General features: G+C 30.7%; 1 protein-coding gene across 1 annotated transcript in view; it reads right to left on the bottom strand.

Moving 5' to 3' along the window:
- Positions 1–300: 300 nt before the first annotated feature.
- The window catches only part of LOC136976534 (uncharacterized), a 54,526-nt gene continuing 31,498 nt past the window's right edge, over positions 301–23,328 (bottom strand). Inside the window, exon 2 of the mRNA XM_067271841.1 lies at positions 301–5,107. Coding sequence (XP_067127942.1) covers positions 717–5,015 — 4,299 coding nt within the window. The 5' untranslated portion in view covers positions 5,016–5,107 and the 3' untranslated portion in view covers positions 301–716. The remainder of the gene's footprint in view (positions 5,108–23,328) is intronic.

Raw genomic sequence — 23,328 nt, 5'->3', positions numbered from 1 at the left:
GATTATTATTATTATTTTTTTAAAATAAGATTATAACAAATGTGCTTATAAAAAGGAATTATCTGATAGTCAATTAAGTAATGTTTTTCAAATTTGAATCAACCATCCAAAAATTTAATTCATTTTTTTAATGTTAATAAATTTTCTTTCAAATTATATTAGATTTTATGACCGTAAGTGAACAATTTATTAAATTTCATTTAATAATAACTGATTTTTTAAAATATTTTTTTGAACGATTGAATAAATTTGAAAAGTACTTAATTGTCCGAATTCAAATAATGTCCCCATAATAAATTTTTTAAAAAATAAAGTATAAAAAATGCTGTAAATGCATTAATATAATTGTTTAGATTATTACTGTTTTTGTATAAAATAATTCTAACATGATTAAAAAATTAAACTGATCCTAAACAATTTTTACTTTAAAAGTCCACATATATAATGTATATATACATATGGTATATATAAGTAATATATATTATGGTAGACATTATTGGAAAACTTGATATTCCTTTTCTTTTGCACAAACTAATTATTAACAGTTAGTGCAACATTTCAACATCAGATGATAAAAAGGTATCTGACTATGTAATGATTCAGCCATTCATAATTTATAACAGTGTATTGTTGGAATAATTATTTTGTGATATATGCTCATTTAAATATTCCAACAATATTTTTGTGCATAAAAAATGCCAAATTCAATATTACTTTCAAGCAGGAGTCAAAGTAAGTGGTACCGTTAAAGGTTGCAATACTTTCTGGCACACTGGGAGGTAGACTAGCGAGGGTACAAAAGCATTACCCTTGGAATTTCCATCCTTTTCTGGCTGAGCAAGAAGAAATGGTTGCATGATGTACGAGCCCGACTGAGGAGGATTCTGAGGCATAGCATAAGTCATAGGAAGGTGTGTTGAGAGTAAACCTCCAGTTGCTGAAGTACCCACTGAGGTAGGATATTCCAACATGGCATTGGTTGGGAGTTCAGTTATTTCCTCGTTATCGTTAACTTCCTGAGGATGATGTTTTCTGATATGTATTTTTAAAATATTCCAAGCTCTTGTTACAAAATTACATACATGGCATCGGAATGATTTAATAAATTTCTGTTGAGTAATGTCTAATCTTCTCCCCTTGTGTGTACTATGGATGTGGGTCAGACACATCTCTCTAGTAAGGAACTTTTTGTTGCATTTACTGCAACGATATCTTTTGATTTTCAGTTGATCTTGAGTTTCTGGTATATCGTTTGGAATGTTTTCTTTGGTATTTGAAAGCAAAGAAAGTGTTGAATTTGGTATCTGTTGGGGTGAACATGTTGACAGTGATGATTTTAAAGAAAGGCCGACTGATTTGTGACTCAACATGTGTCTCTGCAATGAATGATTATATCGATATGCTCGATAACAAATTCTACATACAAACTTCTTTTCTCCTTCAATATTGATTCCTGTGTGTCTTTTCTCATGAGCATACAAATTAGACAGCCAACGAGTGGAATATACACAATAAGAGCAGTGGTAAATTCTTGTACTACTCCCACCTAACCGCTTATTGTGCAATTGAGGATCATTGAGGAGGGAATTATTTGCTGCTGTTAAAGTTCCATTCATGTCTGGTAAATCAGGCATTACTACACTCGAGGAAGTGGGTTGTAATTTTGTCCCTGAGTTATTTAAAATACCCAAATCTTCGGGTGTGGTATGATGATCTTTGATTAAATGAATCTGAAGGGCAATTTTGTCAGCAAATATTTGGTTGCAGATAAAACAAAAAAGATTACTGCTAGGATTAAAATTTTCTATTTGAAGACAGAGCTTCTCTTTTATGATTTCACCATGATCATTTATCATGTGAGTTTTTAACCATTTGATGCTTTTAAAACGACGATCACAGATAGGACAGACTTCTGTATAGTAACTAAAATAACGACTACTGAAATCACTTTCTTCACTTTTTGCCAAGGATTCCTTATCTGATTGATTGGAATAACTTGTAGACTCTTTACAGGTAACAGATGGTTCCTCAGCAATACCATGAGTATTTTGTTTATGAACTTTTAGGAAATATTTACTGCATAATTCTTTTTGGCAAATATCACATGTAACTCCACCTATGCTGCTGTTAAGTGCTGCTTCATTTGCCTGTGTTTCGACATCAATTCCATGCATCTTTAGCATATGGGTCTTCATAAAATATTTATTACAGAGTTCTTTATTACAGATGTTACAGTAATTTCTTCCAGTTATTATTGGTGATTTAGAAGTAGATGAATTAACAGAATTTCCTTCACTTTTAGTTATATTTAGATCTTCAGGCATGGAAAGCAATGGTTTCGAAACTGAATTATTATCTGGACATATCCCATGAATATTTAATTTGTGGCTTTTTAGAAAATACATACTACAAAATTCTTTTTGACATATTTCACAACGAACTCTAGAATTTATGTCTGAGATTGCTGTAGAGTTACTAGATCGTGGTATTTCACTATTTCCAGAACAAATTATTCCAGTAGGATTTATTTCCCTGTTAACAGAATGTACATTCCCATCTTCATTTGTTAAAACTCCATGTTCATTCATTACATGAGCTCTTAAAAAATATTTGTTATCAAACTCTAGATGGCATAAATTACAACATACTTTATTACTTTCAAGAACTGTAGAAGCATTTAACTCTTTAATCATACTTTGTAATTTTTGAAGATCTTGACTAACTGTATCATCAGGAATTAAATTATTTTCTTGAAAAGGTGGTGGTTGAAGAGGTTCGTTATTCCTATTTTGATGATTTTCTTGTTCTTCAGACGAGGAATACGATTGATTTTCTTCTTTATTAAATGGAATATTGTGTGTGTAAAATTTATGCATTTTTAACAAATAAGGACTTGCAAATGGTCGATTGCATATATTACATGAAAGTTCTCCTGACGTTCCAGTAGTGGTCATTAAATTTTCACCTTGAGATTCAATAATTCTATACTCATTTTCTTTATCATTATTCAATGCATCATATTTATCTGTTGTAGTAAGCTGAAGAGGCTGCATCTGAGGTTGAGACAGTGGATTTTGATTTTTATTTGGAGATTCTGGTGTTCCAATTCCATGCATATTTAATTTATGAGTGCGAAGAAAATACTTGTTACAAAATTCTTTGCAGCATATTTCACAAAATGCTTCTAAATTTATCACTCCCATTTCTCGAAGTTTATCTTTAGTGAAAGCAGATTTATTTTCATTTGTGCTTGAATCTTGAGAATTTTGTTTATCATCACTGCTAGGTGGTAATGGAAAATAAGTTAAGCGATTTGCAACTTGAGAAATTGGTATTTGAATTCTTTGGCTTTCTTGTCCATTATGATTCTCAGTTCTAACATGGTCATTTAACAGGTCTTGAACAGATTTAACTGACTTATCTGCAGATGCAATAAAGGATGGAGAATTTGATGAAGATGTAAATGTTACATTTTTAACATCATTAGTTATTGGAGAAGGATTTTGACTTAAATCAACTATACCATGAATTTTTTGCTTATGTTTTCTAAGGAAATATTTATTACAGAATTCTTTTTGACAAATTTCACAATATGAATCAAGATTAGGAGTGAGATTGGGTGTCAGATTTGGAGTTAGATTTGTACTCAAATTTGGTGTTAAACTGGATGAAATATTGGGAGTTGAACTTGATGTAATAATAGGTGTCAGACTTGTTGAAATATTAGGAGTCAGGCTTGTTGAAATATTAGGAGTCAGGCTTGTTGGAATATTAGGAGTCAGGCTTGTTGGAATATTAGGAGTCAGGCTTGTTGGAATATTAGGAGTCAGGCTTGTTGGAATATTAGGAGTCAGGCTTGTTGGAATATTAGAAGTTAAAGTTGTTGAGATATTAGGTGCCAAACTGGTAGTAATATTAGATGTTAAACTAGTAGTAATATTAGAAGTCAAGTTGGCAGTTAAATTGGTTGTCAAACCAGCAGTCATATTTGTAGTATGTACTGTTGAAGGAAATTCTGTTGGTAGAAACTGAGATATAGGCAAATTTTTAGATCCATTGGTATTAAAAGCTCTTGAGCAGGATGAACTGGTTATGGAATCCAAAGAATAAATGCCATGTTTATTCGCTTTATGAGTTTTTAAAAAATATTTGTTACAAAATTCTTTATTACACAGTTCACAATAAGCTTCTGGATTAAATATTCGAAGACCTGTGCTTGTATTGGAATTTCCATTTGCTAAAGATGAATTTTGGGCGTGAGGTGAAACAGGAAAAAATAATGGTGTCATAGAATTATGAAACATGGGTAAAGGCAGTGAGATATTTCTTGACTGATTTTCTACTCCTTCAGATACAGCAACAAGAGGTGGAATATTTGGTAATGAAAATGGAGTGCTTTTATCTTCCTGAGAATTATTGTTAGAAATATTACCATATAACCACTTTTCATTAGAAAACTGTAATGGACAATCATTAGGAGAAGAATTATCCTTTGCAAGATCAAAATTATTTTCTTGTTCATTTATTGAAGCAGATTTATTGAAAGCTTGTTTATGTAGTTGTTTTTCCAATAACTTCGATACATGTTCTTCTTCAAGATGAACTCTGAGAATATCTGATGTCGAAAATGTTCTTAAACAATGCTGACACTGAAAATTACCCACATGATCTAACTGCTCTTTCTCGCTACATTTTTCTTCTAATGTTACAGTATCTTCGGAATTATTGTTAACCAAATAATCTTCCTGATCATCATCAAAATTTGATAACAGAGTTGTCTGATACCTCAGTGGATTGCTCTGTTTGCGTCTCTTTTTTGCTCTTGGTTCGTTTAGATACCCTGTTTCACAGGAAGATGTACTTTTATTTTGGAATTCATTAATATTTGCTTCATCAAATAATTCCTGACTTTCCAAAAGTGGGAATGTGTTATGAGGTAGATTGTTTTGTTTGTAAGGTGAAATACTCTCTGTAATTTTGTAATTCCCATCCTCTTCTCTTTGATTTACTTCCATTTCAGAATTAAAAGGGGAAGTCAAATAAATTTTTTCTAGTGATCTAGATGTTATTCATGAGGACTGTTTTAAATGATGAAGTTTCATAGTACCTAAGAAACAAAAATAATAATTGAAGATATAATTATAAGTTAATAAAAACCATTTTTGAAATAATTTATCAATGTAATTTCACATCAAGTATAAATATGCTAGAGATTCATTCCAAAATAAATTAAATCTAAAACATAAATCTCATTTTAAGAAAATTTTATTAAAACTAATTCATATTTTTGAACTTGATAATATTCTTGTCAAAAAACTTTATAAAATAGTTCATTAATTTCATAAACTAATAAAAGTAACATTCAAAATTATCATTTAATGCTAAATTTTTAAAATAATCTAATAGAATTTAGTTTATTTCAGTCTGATGCATGAGTCATTACTAAACAGATTTATCTTTTATTTAAAATTCTAAATAAAATATTTTAAATTACAATAATATATTAATCAAGATATTGATTTATAAAAGTTATTTTATTAATGTAAAACTAATTGCACCACTAAAAGTAATTTAGAAAAAATTTTACAAAATTCACTACACAACATAAAACCTTGATATATAATTTTATAATTTAAATTTATAAACTTGACAAATGTTTTTGATCTTAACCAGAGTTAAAATGAAGGTTTTTTGTTGTGCAGTGAGTTATGTTTATCCAGTTGAGTAAAGAAGTTGTTTTGAAATATAAAAAATTTAAATTTAGTTTAAATGTGAATATAGTATATTAGTAAGTCACAATAAATAAATTCATACATAATAAAAAAAATAAAAGAATATAAGTCAAATGGTAATTGCACTTCAATAATAATATATACAATGCATATGTTCATATATATAAATCAAGGACAAATAATTTTAATGTTAAAGAGAATGATTAAGTTTCTACTGGGACATACTACGATTTTTATTGATAAACAATAAATAAACTTTCAAGGATTGGGAACACCACTGGAGCAAATGTATCTGTGCAGAGAGAAGATACTTTTAGGCTGACTAGATCAGTACAAAATATTGCCAAGTTATATAAACATTTATTATATTATATATGTAGGAATAGTGATAGAAATAGAGATAAAAATAACAATAATATTCCAGTGTTCGTAACCATCTTCAAATTATGGATAGAACCATAATATTCTAGCATCCGTAACCGTCGTTAGTCCTCTTTGCACCTTCTTCAACTGTCATCTCCCCTCTGGGTAAAATTCCTAAGCTGTCTAGAAAATAAACGAGGGGTTGCAGAGGAGACAAGGGAGAACGGGAGGGGAGGTCAGTTGGAGAAGGTGCAAAGAGGACTTAAAGATGGTTATGGATGCTAGAACATTATCATTCTATCCAAACTTAGTGTGTGTGTGTATGTATGTATGGATGTATATATATACACACACACTAATTTGGTCAAATATCTGGTCTATTCATCTATAACAGAAGTTATAGATGTATAGACCATGATAGATGACCACCTGTTATGGATGAATGGACCAGATATTTGGCAAAATTATATAATGAGTGCACACTTGCCAGCAGATACATACATATTGGATTTCTTAAGGCTCAGAAATTTTCATAATGTTTTAACATTATGAAATATCCATATGTATGAACAAAGCATCTGCCTTATTGAAGCTTTTAATAAAATAAACACAAATTTTATCTTCTTTTGAGACAGGAACATTAAATTCTAATACAGTAAAGATTCAAACTTCAAAATATATTTTAAAGAATAAAATTTAGAAATAACATCTTTAAATAAAGTTTAACACAAATGATTACATATGGAACCTGCTAGCAATCTAAATATAAATTTATAAAATTTTAATGTGTCTATTTAATCTCAGAAAATTTTCCTGAGAAATCTAGTTTCTTCAGACAATTTTCTGATCTTCCTAGTCTTAAAATAACCTATATTTTTTTTTATATACCATTAATTATTAAGTATTTAGATCTGCAATTTTAATCAATATTTTAATTGTTAAATATGAAAAATTAAAAACAAAGACATATAAATTAGTTTTTATTTACAGCCCCTTTGGAATATAATTATAAAAAATATTTGAAACAATTTTACTTGAAATCTTGAAAAACAAATAAAATTTTCCACTAAGAACATTCTTCACAATCCCTATTATCAGTGGCGTGCAGTGACATTTGATGATAGGGAAGCTGTGCCACCCTGGATAGAGTCATTGGAAGCATTATACGATAATTTGGTGTATATAATCCAGGAGTTAAACCGTGTGAGGTTGGTGCTTTGTAAAGCACATGCACGAATGCCTGTAATCTGGCTACTTTACAGCATTCAAATATTTTTGCCATGGAAGCTATCTCGTATTTGACAATACAGCACTTCCATTGGGAATGTACATATACAAATTTATATTCAAATATACAATAGCGATTTTATCATTGTTTTTCACATGTAGTATAGAAATTTGTATGATTATAATAAAATATTAATTTTAAGTAATTCAAAATACGTTAAAATATGAAAATAATCACACAATATCTATTTATATTTTAGAAAATACAAGGGAAGCGGTGCTTCCACAGCTTCCATGGATGGCATGCCACTACCTATTCTGTTTATATTATTTTAAAATATATTTTTCAATTTGAAATTTGTAAAGAACAAATGCAGCTTTTTCTGAATTACTAATAAAGTAAAGAACACACTTTTAATAGTGAATAAGGTTGGAGAAATACTAAAAATTATACACTTAGTTAAAGGGCTATCTTCAGGTGGAGACAAAAAAGTAAAACGCCCTATTTCACTTTTATCTGTGTATGGCTGAAAATGGTCCATTAACTGGACTGAAAATGTTTCATTTTTTTTCCAACCTTATCCACTGTTAAAGTATAGTAAAGTATAGTTGCTTACTTCATTAGATTAATTACAGTGATTAATCAACTTTGCATATAACTATACATTCTCTCTCTCTCTGTGTGCCATATCAGAAATCCTGATGTCGGTGAGCACCTGGTGCAGGTTAATAAGTGGTCAGTAAGGCGCCAAGGTGTATCCTGGGGGAAGTTACAACCAGAGTGGTTCCCCGTTGCCTTCTATGGTGTGCAATGTTACGCAAGGAGAAATGCCTTCCGGGAGGTCTTGTAAGGAAAACTGGCCCCTATTCAGGTGTTACAAACGTGGAGAAAACCTGGAAAACTCCACATGGCCAGCCTGTCCAAGCACCGCGCGAACCTGCGACCAAACTCCCAGTGTTTAGTGACAGAACCGCTCAGCCACTGGTGGACATACTATACATTACTATACTAAAAAAATGTTTTCTTTATCTTGCCAAAGGAGTCCAAAACTCAAATAAGTTTAGGTGGTAATACTGCATAACACATTTACAAATAATACATTGATTTTTGTTTTCATGAATGTTAACATAAACATAATTTATCATTTTTTTTACAATGAATATATAATTTAAGAAAATAAGCTCTATATATACATAAATAAAATCTAGAGTAATTTATAGTAATATAAATCTAATTTATTAGTGTATCAATATAATATAGTACATAATCTTTTAAAATCACAACAGGATATTACATAGTAAATCCCAAATGTAATTTAATGTTATTAAAACCTTTTAAAAACACTGAAAATATGTTGTAATTTATTTATTTTATATAATAATATATCTACAAATATTTCTAATCTCTAAAGATATGTTATTCTAAAATAAACAATACTTAAGTAAAAATTGCAATTGCACCATTATTAAAATAAACTGTTTCAGTTACATATATGTATTACGTATAGTTGAGAATAAACATAGATTACATTACATAATAATATCATACATAAAGCAGTAATATATTGTTTATAGACATATTTAAAGGAAAAAGACATTCAATTGATAAATTTTTGGAAAATAAATTTATATTCTCTTTATATTTAAAATATTTTAAATAAAATAATTTTATTCCTTTAATCCTGGAAAAAATACCTATTTAAATATGAAATGAATATGCATTTATAATGTAATATATTATATTAGTACTTACTCATAAAACATTATAAATAAATTTTTCTTGTATATATACTTAGATTTCATTAAGTGCTAAAAATTTAATGTTTATATATTAAGGAACATACAATAGTTTATTTATTTCATATACATTTACATTATAGCATGTGCAATTAATGTTTAATATATAATAAAAATATATTTTAAATGATAATAATAACCACTTTAAATGTAATGAATAACAATGAGATTTTAACACAGTACAGCATTCAGGTTTCATTATAATTGAAAAATATACAACGTAATATTTTGGAAATATTGTAATCAATAAAATATTGATTAGAACATATGCTAATAATTTTAAATATTTACATTTAAAATATATTATTTCTGGAAATGATTTTTTGATAGAATTTAAGAAAAATATGACAGTCTTAATAATTTGATTAAAAAAAACAACTTTTTAAAATCATAATATTTTCTCTTATTTATGCATACGGGCATATCTCAATTAACAAAGACGATATGTTCCATGAAATTACAGTGTTAAGCAAATTTCATTCTCAGAGTAAAAATACTATGGCCTCAACATAAGGTGACCAGACGTCCCGCTTTTGGCGGGACAGTCTCGATTTTTAACAATTTGTCTCGCATCCAATGGTGTTTTAAAAAAATCCTGAGTTTTTGGAAAGATTAAGTTTTTGTCAATTATGTGTCATAAACTTATGTCTTATGTTTAAAATTTGTAAAGATCATTTTATATCCCACTTATCAGTACCAAGATGAGTGTGAGCATCGGAAATAAAGAATGCTGCGCCGACAAAACCCTTTGTGTTCATAGCAAAGGCCAACAGAAAATGGTTTGGGGAGCAGCGTGTGATCACAGGCTGTCCAAACAAGCGAACATTTTGTTTGTTGCATGTTACATGGCGCAGAGCTCTTGTCTGTTGCCGCCTTAGAAAGCTAGTGACTAGCAAGAGTAACCACGTCAGTTTGTATTGTTCTATTGCTAGTGTGGGGCTGGGGTTCATTTTGGTTACAACAGTATTATATAATAAAAAAAAATTACAATAATAAAGTGACACTCAGAGGAAAAGTAATACAAGTTAGTATTATTATTATTATTTAGTAAGAAATACAGAAGGATTAAAATGATTGTTAAAATATAGTTTGTTGTAGATACAATACCATATTTTACGGACTATAAGACGCACTTTTTTCTTCGAAAAATTGCCTCCAAAATTCAGGTGTGTCTTATAGTCCGTAGCGTCTTATAGGTATTTTTTTTTTTTAAATTGCTTAAAAATTAAGGTGCGTCTTATAGTCTGTAAAATACAGTACTTGTCATAGGTAGCAAAAATCTCAACACAGAATAAATGGTTAGAAATATGAAACAAACTATGTTCCATATAATAATGCATTAAAAATTGTAGAATACGCGCTCTCCTTACCAGGAACTAATGCTGTGACTAAATGTGTTTTTTCTACCTTAAATAAAGTGTGGATATCTGGTAAATCACAATTAAGTGTTGAGACTTTGAAAGCCATATTATGGTGAAATATAATTTAACAAATTCTTGCAAAAAATTTCATGACATTTTGAACGACAGCAATCTACTAAAAAAATTCACTCAACTAAGAAATAAGCTAAAGAATAAATGGTTTTTAAAGATTTATAATAGTATATATATTTATTATATTTGTAAATTTTACATATGTTGAAATTTAAAAAAATATAATATAATATGTGGCTGTACGCCATATTTTTGTACATGTATTTTAGATTTAATTAGTTTTAATAATTTTCTCTCCTTCTTAACCCTTCTTTCTAACTTCCTTTGTCCATTGTTCTGGCTTCTGGGAACGCGGGCTTCCCACTCCCCACCCACCAAGGGGTCGTGTGGAACAAAGAGTTCGAGTGGAGGACGAGTAAAATCTGGGTCACGAAGGGTCACTTTTTCCCCGGCCGGACAAGAAGAAGCACGGACGAGAACGGCGAGCTCGTGAGACGGAATTCTACGAGGGCCGAATGGAGAGCCGTGAGGTGAGGATCTGGATTTTCGAATCAAAGACCCCGAAAGGAAATTATAGTAGAGATATTTGAAACGTTGACGAACCCAGAGACACGGAGAATAAACCACCAGCCGTCATCGGAGTTCAGCGAGAACAAGGGTACCCCACTGTCCTATCAATTCTTCTCACTTCCTACTTTTATACTTTTCTATCCTTTTAGGTTTAAGTTAGTTAAGAATCGCGCGGGTTTTATTAGTATTGTAGGGCAAGTAGTTGCCAAGAAGGTAAGCTACTTGGGTTATTGTTACAATCGAACAATAAGAGAAATTGGACTGAGGGAATCCAAAAAGAACTTATTTGTATATATTATTAATCGCGAAATTAAATTCGTTTTAATTGAATCCACGTGTCTGTGTATTCCTATCGCGCTTCACACTTTACAATACAATTTTGCATTTTTTGATGATAAAATTTTGTTGCTCTAGAACAATTTTTTTCAACAAGACAGCTACTCCCCCCCATCAATTTTGTCCCACTTCATCAATGTTAAAATCTGATCGATCACCTTACCTTAACAGTGATAAGTTTGTACGTGAAGAAAATGAAAGACTTTTTGAAAAATGAACAGCTTCAGTAAATAAAAAGTCAATATTACATGCAATCACTTAATATGATCATTTAACAATAGCACTTCTTAAATCAGGATTGTTTTCACTGAAAAAATTTAAAACATTTTCAATGTCATTCAAGCACCTTTTTAAATCTTTGGTTGCTAACACTTATTTGGTAGAACTTCTTTAATTTCATCTTTGGCTTCATTACTAACAAGTTTTTCTAAATCTTCCATTGAAAAACCATTTTCATTTGCATTTACTAAATTTCTTATATCCTCTTTGTTGATGTTTTTGAAACCTATTGATTCAGCCATATGGATAACTTCATTTCTAATCTCTTGAATGTCATTTTCTTCTTCTAGTACAATTTCTTATTTTCTTCATACCTCACTTATTGCAGTGCACCACACTGAAATACACATTACAAAGTGTAAGCAATGACATGCAAAACTGTTAAAACAGATACACTTAAAGCTTGGAAGTAAGTGACGAATTGCTGTCGTTAGCCAATTAGATGACTTCCAGTGATACAAAAATTAAAGGGTTTTAATAGATAAAGTAAAATTAAAGGTCAGTAGTAAGAATGTTTTCAGACATTACTGTATAAGGAATCTGAAAAATATGTTAATTGAAAAAATAGTAGAATAATAAATAAAACTGAATAAGCCTTGAAAAAATAAAAAGTCATTTACCACAAGGACCTAGATAGAATATGAAGGTATTAAAAATAAAGTTTTATGTCTTGAAATTACTCTGATTAATGGAAAATATCAGAAACTTGAAGGAAAAATAAGACAATTTCTGCTATAAGAATATGCTACACACTGTTCTCAACTATTGAAAGTATAGTGCTATTAATTAAACTAGTTGATAACTTAAACTATGAGAGTTTAGCAAAAGGTTATGATCAAAAGTTTAGGAAAGAAATGAGTATTACATACAAGAATTTAACGATGGGGAAACTGCAGCCTTTAAGATGATTTTCTGTGGTCTCCCATCAATTATAAAATATTATTATTATTGACCACAATTGAAAAAAATTGACTTAATTTCTTTAAATCCATTTCTTGCATTATTTATGAACCAAAATTTTATGTAATATGTGTAATATTTACAGATAAAATGAACAGAGAGTTATATGAAATTATAATAAATTATCAGTTTTTATGGGAGTATCTTTTTTTATTCATTTTGAATTCAAGCAATTTTATTAAATTAATGTCAATAGTGAAGAGAAAATAACTTTTCCTTAAAGCTAACAAATGTAAAATTTTTTAACTTCTCAATAACTACAGTAATTTTATTGATCAATTTAAGTTCTAAATTAACAAAAATATTTCTTTTTTATAGTCATAAATTTAAATATATATTATATATCAGGAATGATCAGAAAATAAGAATACAAAGCTTATTCTTATTTTCTTCTTGCAGCTATACTGCAGCTATAATTCAATGGATGACCATTGTTGTGGTTTGCACCCTGTAATAGATCTGTGTTGCAGTCATTGAACCGGATGATGTATATAAAGATGATGACCTGGCTTGATGATGAGCTGGACATGTGAAAAAGTGCAATTTGTTATTTGTTTTCTGTGGGTGAAGCATGTGCCACCATCAGAAATCCATCGTGAATTGATTGCTGTATATGAGGAAACAATAATGAATTGCAATAATGTGGCAAAATAGTGTGGCTGTATGCCACATTAATGTATATACATGTATATAGTAATTTAAGTATAGTTTTATTTCTTTCCTTTGTTCTTTGTTTCTTCCTCCTTCCAGAACTTTCTTTTCTAATACTTTATCTAACGCTTTTCCCTTGGGCAGAATAACCGATTTTGTGAACATCCTAACCACCCCCAACTTCCGCAGGTATGGGGAATGAAACAATCGAAGCAAGAGGACCTCGGGGCATGTTCCCGATAAGTGAGACACTTTTTGGCAGAGACAGCTAAGAGAAAAGACGTGCGATCGGTGAGCTCTGAGTTGTGAACACAGCATCGAGAACAAAGAAGGTTGGTGATCATTGGTATGTGTGGTTGGTACGTTGGAATAATGGTAGGCCAAGAGAGAAAAAACAGAGAATGCTTGAAGAAAGCTAAGTAAGAGAAATTTTTGGTGAAGAAAAAAATGGATTATTTCAAAATCTCAAATGTTCCTCAATCCCTTTCGTTGTCATCGAGAAACGTGTGGAGCTACGGGTACCCCTTTCCTAAAAAAACTTATTCCTTCCTAAGATCTCCTTATTCTCTAATCTTTTTCTATCTTAATATTAAATAGGTTAAGAATATAGGATTAAGTTAGTTGTTAAGCGCGATTGAAAAATTGTGAAATTACGTGACGTGAACATTGCATATGTGAGTTCGTGTAGAAATTGAGCAGGCTCATTTTCAGTGTAATTGTCGCCATATTTTGTTTCTGTACTCGCGATAAGGAGACACAGTAGAGTTGGGACCTGTAAATTTATGTATCTTGTGTTCGCTTGAAAATAAAATCTTGTTCTTTACATTACATCGTTGTTATTCAAGTCGTACAGAACACCACAATAGTACTGACTGTTCACAGGTTACATCCTGGTGGGTTTCAAGTGAAATATGTTGCAATATCCAGCCTACAGCCTGGATCTCATTTCAAGTGATTGCTATCTCTTTGCTCCTCTGAAAAAACATCTTAGGGGATGCCAGTTTCACTCAGATAAAGATGTGCATAATGAAGTATGGACTTGACTTTGACAACAGGACCCCAGTTTCTATAAGACAGGCATCATGAATCTTGTAAGAACTGGGATAAATGTCAGAACTGAATGGAAAACTATATTCATTATATAAATTTGGCAAAGATCAAAGAGGTAATATAGGGGTTGTCTTCATTTTTTGTTTTTTTCTTCAATGTCTGGATCAGAGCATTTTTTAGATTCTTTTTTATTATTTTCCTCAAGTGAATTTTTTACAGGTTCTTCTTTTCATTATTTTCAATTTTTATACTGTGTTTTCTTTGTTTCCAAGGAACATATCCATAATTTTGTTTCAAGATTATTTAACTGTTCATCAATGTCTTCAATACTTGTTTCTAAATCTTTTTTAAAATTAGTTCTTATATTTTAAAGTTCTTGTATATCATCATCTACTTTTGTTGTTCCTTGCTTAAGTAATTTTAAATCATCAAGCATATGTGTTATATATATTATCGATGAATCTTCTGGTAATTCAGATTTTGGCATCAATAGTTTATGATGTAATTCATTTAAATCATTCTGCAGAATTTTTTGATACATTTTTTAACTTTGAGAAAAATGATTCTTATTTACTATCCATTTTGAAATATTTAAATACTTAGAATAAGCTTTAATATAATATTGAAAACTCCTCAAATTTGTTTGTTTATTATAAAAATTGTTTTACATTCTAACTGTACTGTTAATTCCTCTGGGATTGATTTATTATCAATTTTTATATTTGTGTTTTTGTGGCATTAGATTTGTCCTTTTAAACAAATTTACTGGGAAAAATGTATTCAAATGTAGCCTTTCTCTTTGTATTTGGTTGGTATTTACAGTTGGTACTGTTGGTATTTACCTACTAAATACCAACTGGAATTGACATGACTTTTTATTCTTATTTTATGATCATCCCTTGTACACACACACATATATATATATATATATGTAGAACAGGAAATGCTGATAGGCAAACCATTTGTTTCACCCCAGGTCAAAAGTGTCAAAAAACAAAAGGGTCATCCTCATTGGGAAATTATCCATGAACAATGAAAGCTCTTGTCCATGCACAAAGAATAGGTAGACCATTTTTGGTCTGGGAACCAAAGGAGACAAATGGATGGCCAGGCTCAAAGAAGAAAGTGAATGAAGAATTTATAAGTTGACAGGATCTAAACTGAAATTGACCATGGGGAAAAAAACAGAAGCAAACTGAATCAATAGAGGGTTTACCATAAATATATACAAGGATTGCAAATGATTCAGAACAGTTTGGAGCAAAAAGAAAATAGAAAGGACCTAGCCACAAGATCAGAGTAAGCCCAAATTGCAACATTTTACAGAAAAGGAAGATAAGGTACATAAAGAATTTTATAAAATGGCTTGAGATAATAGCTAAATTTTATGACTGGGATAAAAAAGACAAATTACTTATGTTGAGGAATTATCTGGAAGATGAATCCTTACACTGGTACATGGAGAATTGTGATGAAGGAAAGGGTTAAAAGTGAATGTGATCAATCAATTTAAGTTAGATATGACTGAATCTGTTGCTGAATTCTTTAATTAATCTGAGATATAACACTGGACTGGATATGAAAACTTATTCTGTGAATAAAAGAAAGCAAAAGTAGCAAAACTAACTGAAGAATAAATTTACCCACAATAGTACATGTACTACCCTTGAGTTTATCTGATGTAATTAAACTCATTTCCTATTCACAATTTTATCAAATCATGAAATTGGCAGAAGATAATCTTAAATGTAGGCAAAGGTATAGATGTAACCCCAACCAACATTGATAGCTCAAACTTCTAAACTCAAGAAAACCTCAAAATCTCTGCCATATTTGTGAGATAATGGAGTATAAAGGTGAAAATCATTGAAGTTCCAAATGCAGAAATGAAAAGCATATACACAATAAATCAATAAACACTGTAAATGCAACTGAAAGGGAAGATTACCTCAATATGGAGGTGTGTGAAGAAATTAAAAATATTGCTTTAAACTAGAAAATCAACCCAGGTACATCTCACTTATTAAATTTAATTGTCTTATGAATAGTTTAATAGTGCAAGGAATCTACAATAGTGGACACCTTATGAGTCGAATAATATGTAAACAATTTTAAATTAAAATATAAAAATAAAAGTAACAACAATCTTTTTACTATTTTATTTATTTAAAGTACCAGATTACATATCAGAAAATGTAGAATCTTATTACTCAACAATTTCTGGTATGTAATCTGAGAACATATACTGTCCCCAATGAAAAATCTGTGGTATCCCCAGTTTTTTCAAAATTTGTAATTTGGATATTTCACTTTCCTCTATTTCAAATATAAATATTCATTAACCCAATTTTTAGATTAATGCCAAATGATTATCAGATTACATTTAGTTATAATAATGCTACTATTTACTAATTAAATGTTGAGAGCCTATAAGCCAAATTACTTGACATTTAATTAGTACATAGTAGCATTATTGTAGCCCAATGTAATTTTGCAATAATTTGGCATTTGTCTATTTCTTGGGGAAAGAAAAAATAGGTTTGTTTTGTATTTTTCTTCTTTCTCAGGGATCAATTTGGCATCAGATCTTGCTGCTGAAGTGACTTGACCCCCAAAGATAAGATTTTGGCAATTAGTTTCAAATTTAAAAAGAACAAACTCACCATATAAAAGTGTCAAGTCTTGGACATTTTTATCTCCTTCATTTACATCATAGTCAACTCTATTCTAAACTGATGATTCAGCACTATCCAAATGTATATCATCACAGTACTGTTATCAGACTGTACAGTTTCATGAATGGTGGTAGAACCATAACTTTACTCAGGCTCCAGCTGTATTTTTTGTTATGTGTTTTTCTCATTTGCTTTTTGGTATTGGTAGATATTGCTGGTGAATTGTTGCAGTAGCTGTTTGAAAGCTTGATTCCAAAATCTTGATGCAGGATTAATGCCCTTGTTGACTTCAGAAGGGATGTTTGTGGAAGTGTACTGAGAGCATGTTCCCTGTCCAATAGAATAATGCCTGCTTTTTGAAAGCCAGAGTGCACGCTATATTCAAGAGATTTGCCAACAGTTTCCAATACCATCTTTGGCGTCATTAGAAATTCTGTTTTTGGCAAATACCTCAATGTTCATCTTTCCAAGACTATAAATGCTTTCTCTGGGTACACTTCAACAGTTGGAAAATCAGCATTTGTCAGTATAGTTTAAAAGTAGCACATAAATCTAATGTTCAATTTACAAAACTTCTGGATGATATTCATGAAGATATGGCTTGGCAAGTTGTCAAGATCTTAGGACCTCCCCAACAAGTTCAAAAATGATATACATATCTTGAAAAGCCAATCTTCAAAGACTGGCATATCAAATGAACTACTCTTATTTCTGTTGTACTTGGTCCTTGACACACCATCATCTACCCAACTCTCATACAAATGCATGCTTTTATAAACAATATTTAGAGGCAATAAAATTTCCCTGCCACTGACTGCCATCTTGATTTGGAAGAATCTCATATTACATGAGGATGTTTCTCACCTCTTCTTACCACTATCTCTTCTTTTCCTGAGTCATCAGAAAAATTAGTCTTGTTACAGTTGATAATATTCTGCAAAGGAACATCCTCCAAGGACAGGTCCAAATTATCAAAATATCTTTTGATAATCTCCCTGATAACAGATGCTGTGGATACCTTCAAATTTTCAGCAAGATGTTTTGTGAGTTCTGGATGTCTCATCAAAAGCTCTTAAACAAACTCAATCCTAGGATAATTGGTTTTGAACTTTCTTACAGCTTTTCCTTTCACATTTAAAGAACTTTCCACTGACATCTGGATATCAGAGACATGTATAAGAACAACCCATTCATCACATTTCTGTAACCTGGAAGAAAGTGCAACTTCTGTGCAACACTGTCTGACTACTTACACTTAAAGAAAAACATCAATTAAATACATCATTTACAGTGGTGAACTAGTGTGGAAATACGCCGTATTAATGTATATATTAGATATAAGTTTAGTTTTAAATTTTCTTTCTTCTTTGTTCTTCCTTTTGTTTTTGCAAATTTTCTATTAACATTCCTTCCTGTGAGTGGGATAACCCTTTCCACGAACCATGTTAACAATGGAAAGTGAAGTCCCTGAGGCTACTAGAACAATAAGAAGGTTCATTCTTGGGTCAGATTCTTGGTGAAGGTAGACATGTGAAACTTACGCTCCTGTTCGACGTCTAGAAGGACAAAGGGAGACGAAGGTGGCCTACAGAAAGAGAAAGGACCCCGCTAACGTAAAGAGAGAGACAACGTCCCTTGTATAAGGAGAATCTTCGAAGAAATCCAAAAAAGATCAGCGAGAAACAATTTAGAGTCCCCCACCAGAAGAGTGTCAATACCAAATAGAGAAACTGGGTATTCCTTATAACCTCCTCTATCATATCAAAATTTTTTGCTATTCTTCTTTTCCTTTTTAGTTTATATTTAGTGTAAGTTAGTCGTAAGATTACAAGTCTGTCTTTTCTTATTTGTCACGAGCACATTCTTTTGTTCTGTATTTGCTCGATTCCTCGCCCCAGTTTTGGATATTGTATAATATTAAGAGTTAGAATCCGAAAGAATCCTGTATATTGCTAATCATGTGAAAAAAAAAATAAATTATTGTTATTATTTTTTGTGTATTGCCTTTCGTGGACTATTGTACACTCACGTGACTATGACACTAGCCCATTGGAAAATTTCCCAATGGGCAATTTGCTCATTGGGAAATTTTTGGTATTAAAATATCATAAACAACTGGAGAAACTGACACTCATACTCAAAAATTCACACCTTTAAACTCCAGAAATAAGTTTGATGAAATAAAAATGTTTTTGACCAAATTAAATTGGCCTTCTTCAGTAAAACTATTGTTTTACTGAAAAAGGCCCATTTACATTTGAACTTTGTATTCAATAGTAAAAGACAGAACCATAACTAGGGTATGGCCAACGTGGCTCCTGCCATAGGTGCCGATTTAATAAAGGCACCAACGAGAAGGTTTCGGAATAATATGTATTCAAAATTAATAACACAAAAAAACTTCTATAAATATATATATAGTATTTATTATCTGTAATTTCTATGAACATATATTTCAGAAATAAACATTTTATTTATTAAAGGCGCCTTTTTAATTTTTATTTAATAACAAAAATTAAAAAGGTGCCATTTTATTCTTGGTCCTAGGCGTCCAAAATCCTAGTTATGGCACTGGTAAAAAAACATAAATTTAAACATTAAATCAAATATACAAAATTTAGAACAAAAGTGATATATAAAATACAAAGGTAAATAAAATGAATATGAAAGTAAAAACACTAATAACTATGAAATGTATTATAACATTAAAATAACAAAATTTTATCAAGTTAGAGTTCATATAATGCATGCCATCAGGGAGAGGAGTTTAAATTACAGTAATTGACTCATGTGAGTTTCTTGTGAGCCTTATAAATTTCCAATCTCTCTGAATATTCTTAAGAGAATTGGCATTCTTTGTATTTCTGATGATTTCTGATTGCCCCAATTCACCTGAATGTTGTGCTATGTGTAAGATCCAGACTGAGTTCAAACCTGTCTTTAATCACTCTATAAAATATATTTTAAAATTAAAAAAAAAAATTGTATTAAATGAATGAGGCAAATTTATGCATGATATAATGGTTACAGATTCAATCAAGAATGGCAACTCTAGGACAGGTAGTCCAGCAGTAACAATGAACCTGATCATCGGCAAAAATATTATACAGCTATAATGGTCATGACACACCAGAACAAAATGACAATAATCGATCTATGAACCAGAATAATAATTAACAAAATATATATATATATATATTTCTTAAAACTAATTAAATACTAAACTTAAATGAAACGAGAAAATGATAGAGGACGAGAAGTAGCAAAGGTGAACAGGACAGAATGAAGGGATCCAGGTCTTATGGATGTCTTTCTCTCGTTGTGAGGTGGCACATTGAACTCCTTGCACCAAATTAACAGTTCCATCTTCTCTTTGGTTCTCAAGGGCTTGTAGTCCTATCAAATTCAACAGTCACTCGTTCTAAATTCCAATCTGATTGAACTGGCTGCCGACTCCAATACACTTACTTCAGTCTGGGAATTCCAAGGTTCCCGCTTGAAGTATAATGAATTCATCTGACTGCTTGGGCACTGGACAAAATCATCTAGCTGTTGTCTCGTCATTCTCACTCTTCAAGCGCCAGCTCAAAAGTGACTCTTTCACTCCCTATGCCTTCAGGTAGTCTTTTTTTTCTGCATGCAATAGAATTCTAGGAAGTTGCCCTCACTTCCAAGAAAAAGACTTAAGAGGATTAGAAGGTTCTAGAAGGTGAAAGGAACAAGGAACAGAAAGGATTTAAAGAATAACAAAAGAACAAAGAGCCATAAAATGGCATACAGCAACATGTTCTCTTATAGAAGGGAGGCACTTTGATCTAAATGAACAAGTTAACATATGCATATCACAGTTTGGATAGAATTTTCCCTTTGAATTTTGAAGTACAGGTAACTCCCATATAACACGGTACTTCTATAGCACGGATTCACTCTAACACGGTTCGAGAATTGGGTAAAACCCTCGTACAACATAAAATGTAATAAAAACTATTAAAAGTGAACTTTATCTAATTTGAAATTAGGGAAATCCCTGTACAACAGTTCAATAAACATGATAAAGTTTTTAAGTGCAAAAGATACCTCATTTGACATTTTTCATTCGAGCGCATACGTACTATCATAATTTTCGTGAACTATTAGTACTTAAGTACAGTATGTAAATTGTTTTTTTTCCGCTTTCTGTCGATATGTGTGGTCCTTCTTGAAACTTATTTCAGTGTTGTCAGATCTCGATGCTTCTGCTTTTGGTATTGTTTAATTTATATTAATATGTATCACTTCTTAAAAAAATGTTAATAAAGATATTTATCTTAATTATGAAAATATAATAGCATGTTTTTTAATTTTTGGAACCTAACCCCCCTTTTTGTACTAGTTCTTTGTTTTGTGTAACACGGATTTGCATAACACAGCAATTTTTTGGAACATAACTCCCGTATTATATGGAGGTCACCTGTAGTTGTATTTCAAACTAACCAAATTCCTTAACATGTAAATCTCTAAATTTCCGGCTGGAACAAATAGTACAGTTATGTACTAACAAGATTTCAAACTATCCAAGTTTGAATTAAGTGTATAGTAAAAAATGTGAATAGAAATATAAAATTTTCAGCTCAATAAAAAACTTCTCTCTTATCATGGATCTCTGTATGCAGTTGGCTACTGCAACATTCAATAAAAAAACGCATAAAAAACTAATGGCAAATCTTCATGTCTGAAGCCACCCCAGATGATGTTAATCATCAGTAAAACAAAAAAAAATTTTTTTGCATTACAAAAGCAGAAGGTGCTATTGCTGCTTTTGAATGAAGTTTTTCTTAACCAATGGATGAGGCAATAAACACTGATATGCACAAAATAACATCATTGTTAATTATTCCAGCAATGTTTATTCTGAATTACAAATGTTTTCAGCCACATTTAGAGGCTTTCTTCAAGTAAAAAGCCATTCCATTTATCAAACATTCAAAAAACAGACAGATGTTCTACAAATATTATGGATTTGATTTTAAAAAATTTACATTCTAAATTAAATGACATGGATTAATTCAAAATTGTAAAATAAAATAGAAAATTAATATTAAAAATAATATGGTAAAATAAATATTAAAATAAAAAATAATACGATAAAATATGATGCACTTTCATACGCTTCGAAAATTACATAACCTAGATATTAGAAAACATTCTTAATTTTACAGATTACAAATAACATAGTGTGAAATATAACATGAAAAGTAAAGACAAAATTATTGACAATATTGTAGGAAGAAATGAATTAGCTTATGAATTATGGATATATAGCCAGTATTGCCAGGCTTGGGCTAAGGAGATGTAATCATTGTTGATGCAACTTCCATTTAGTTTAGCTTTATGTATTTCTATAGCATCAATTATTCATAATTTTTCTCTGTCAAAAATCAAATGTATTAGCCCTCATTCCAAATAAGAAAGGTATTATTTTGTGCATCTCAGTGTTAATTGAAAAGTTCCAGTTTATTAATTAACTTGATGAGGCAATATAAACCAATTCAGTTTCCACTCTGCTTCTAACAATCATTTTGAACCTTTTCTTGTGGGGTTATGTGAAGAACCTCATTTATCAAACATCTGTCAGATATTGAAACAGTAAATGTCACATAAATGCAGTCAGAAATGTCAATCAACACATGTCACAAAACACCTGAAGAAAGATTGCAAAAATGCACAGTGCACAAACCAAGTGGCTGTAACTATTTTCTTAAAATAAATGAGTTTCTGTAATCCATCATTTCTTTTTTTGGACATCTTGTATAATTGTAACTTAAAATATAAATAAAACATATTTAATCTAAATAAGATACTTTAAGAAAGAGTTATAACAAACATTAAATGCAAAAATAAGAAAAAAAAAGAAATACAATGTTTCAGATATTGAAAAATGCTGGTATTCTGAGTGTCAAAATTTGTTTAGAGACTTGGTGCACTAAAGACTCTGGGTGAAAATACAGTATATGTCTGGAAAATAACTATTATATTTATATGAATCATTGTGAGTGTTGATTTAGTGCAGCAGTGGCCAATCTTTTTGGAAGCAAGGGCGCAATTAAAAATTTTCACGAACGTTGCAGGTGCAACAATATGTAATGACATTGTGGCCAACCTGGCAACATCTTACCGTGCCCCTAGATTTTTCCCTATGTCTCCCGGTCAGCCATTCTGACCACGTGCATGGTACTGCTGACACACACTGTACTAGAGCTCCAAATAAATTTGTTT

Source organism: Centruroides vittatus, unplaced genomic scaffold (assembly GCF_030686945.1).
Source record: "Centruroides vittatus isolate TY-2023 unplaced genomic scaffold, ASM3068694v2 contig_401, whole genome shotgun sequence".
Classification (NCBI taxonomy): Eukaryota; Metazoa; Arthropoda; class Arachnida; order Scorpiones; family Buthidae; genus Centruroides; species Centruroides vittatus.
Note: the sequence above shows the minus strand (reverse complement) of the source record. Positions and strands in the feature narration are given on the sequence as shown.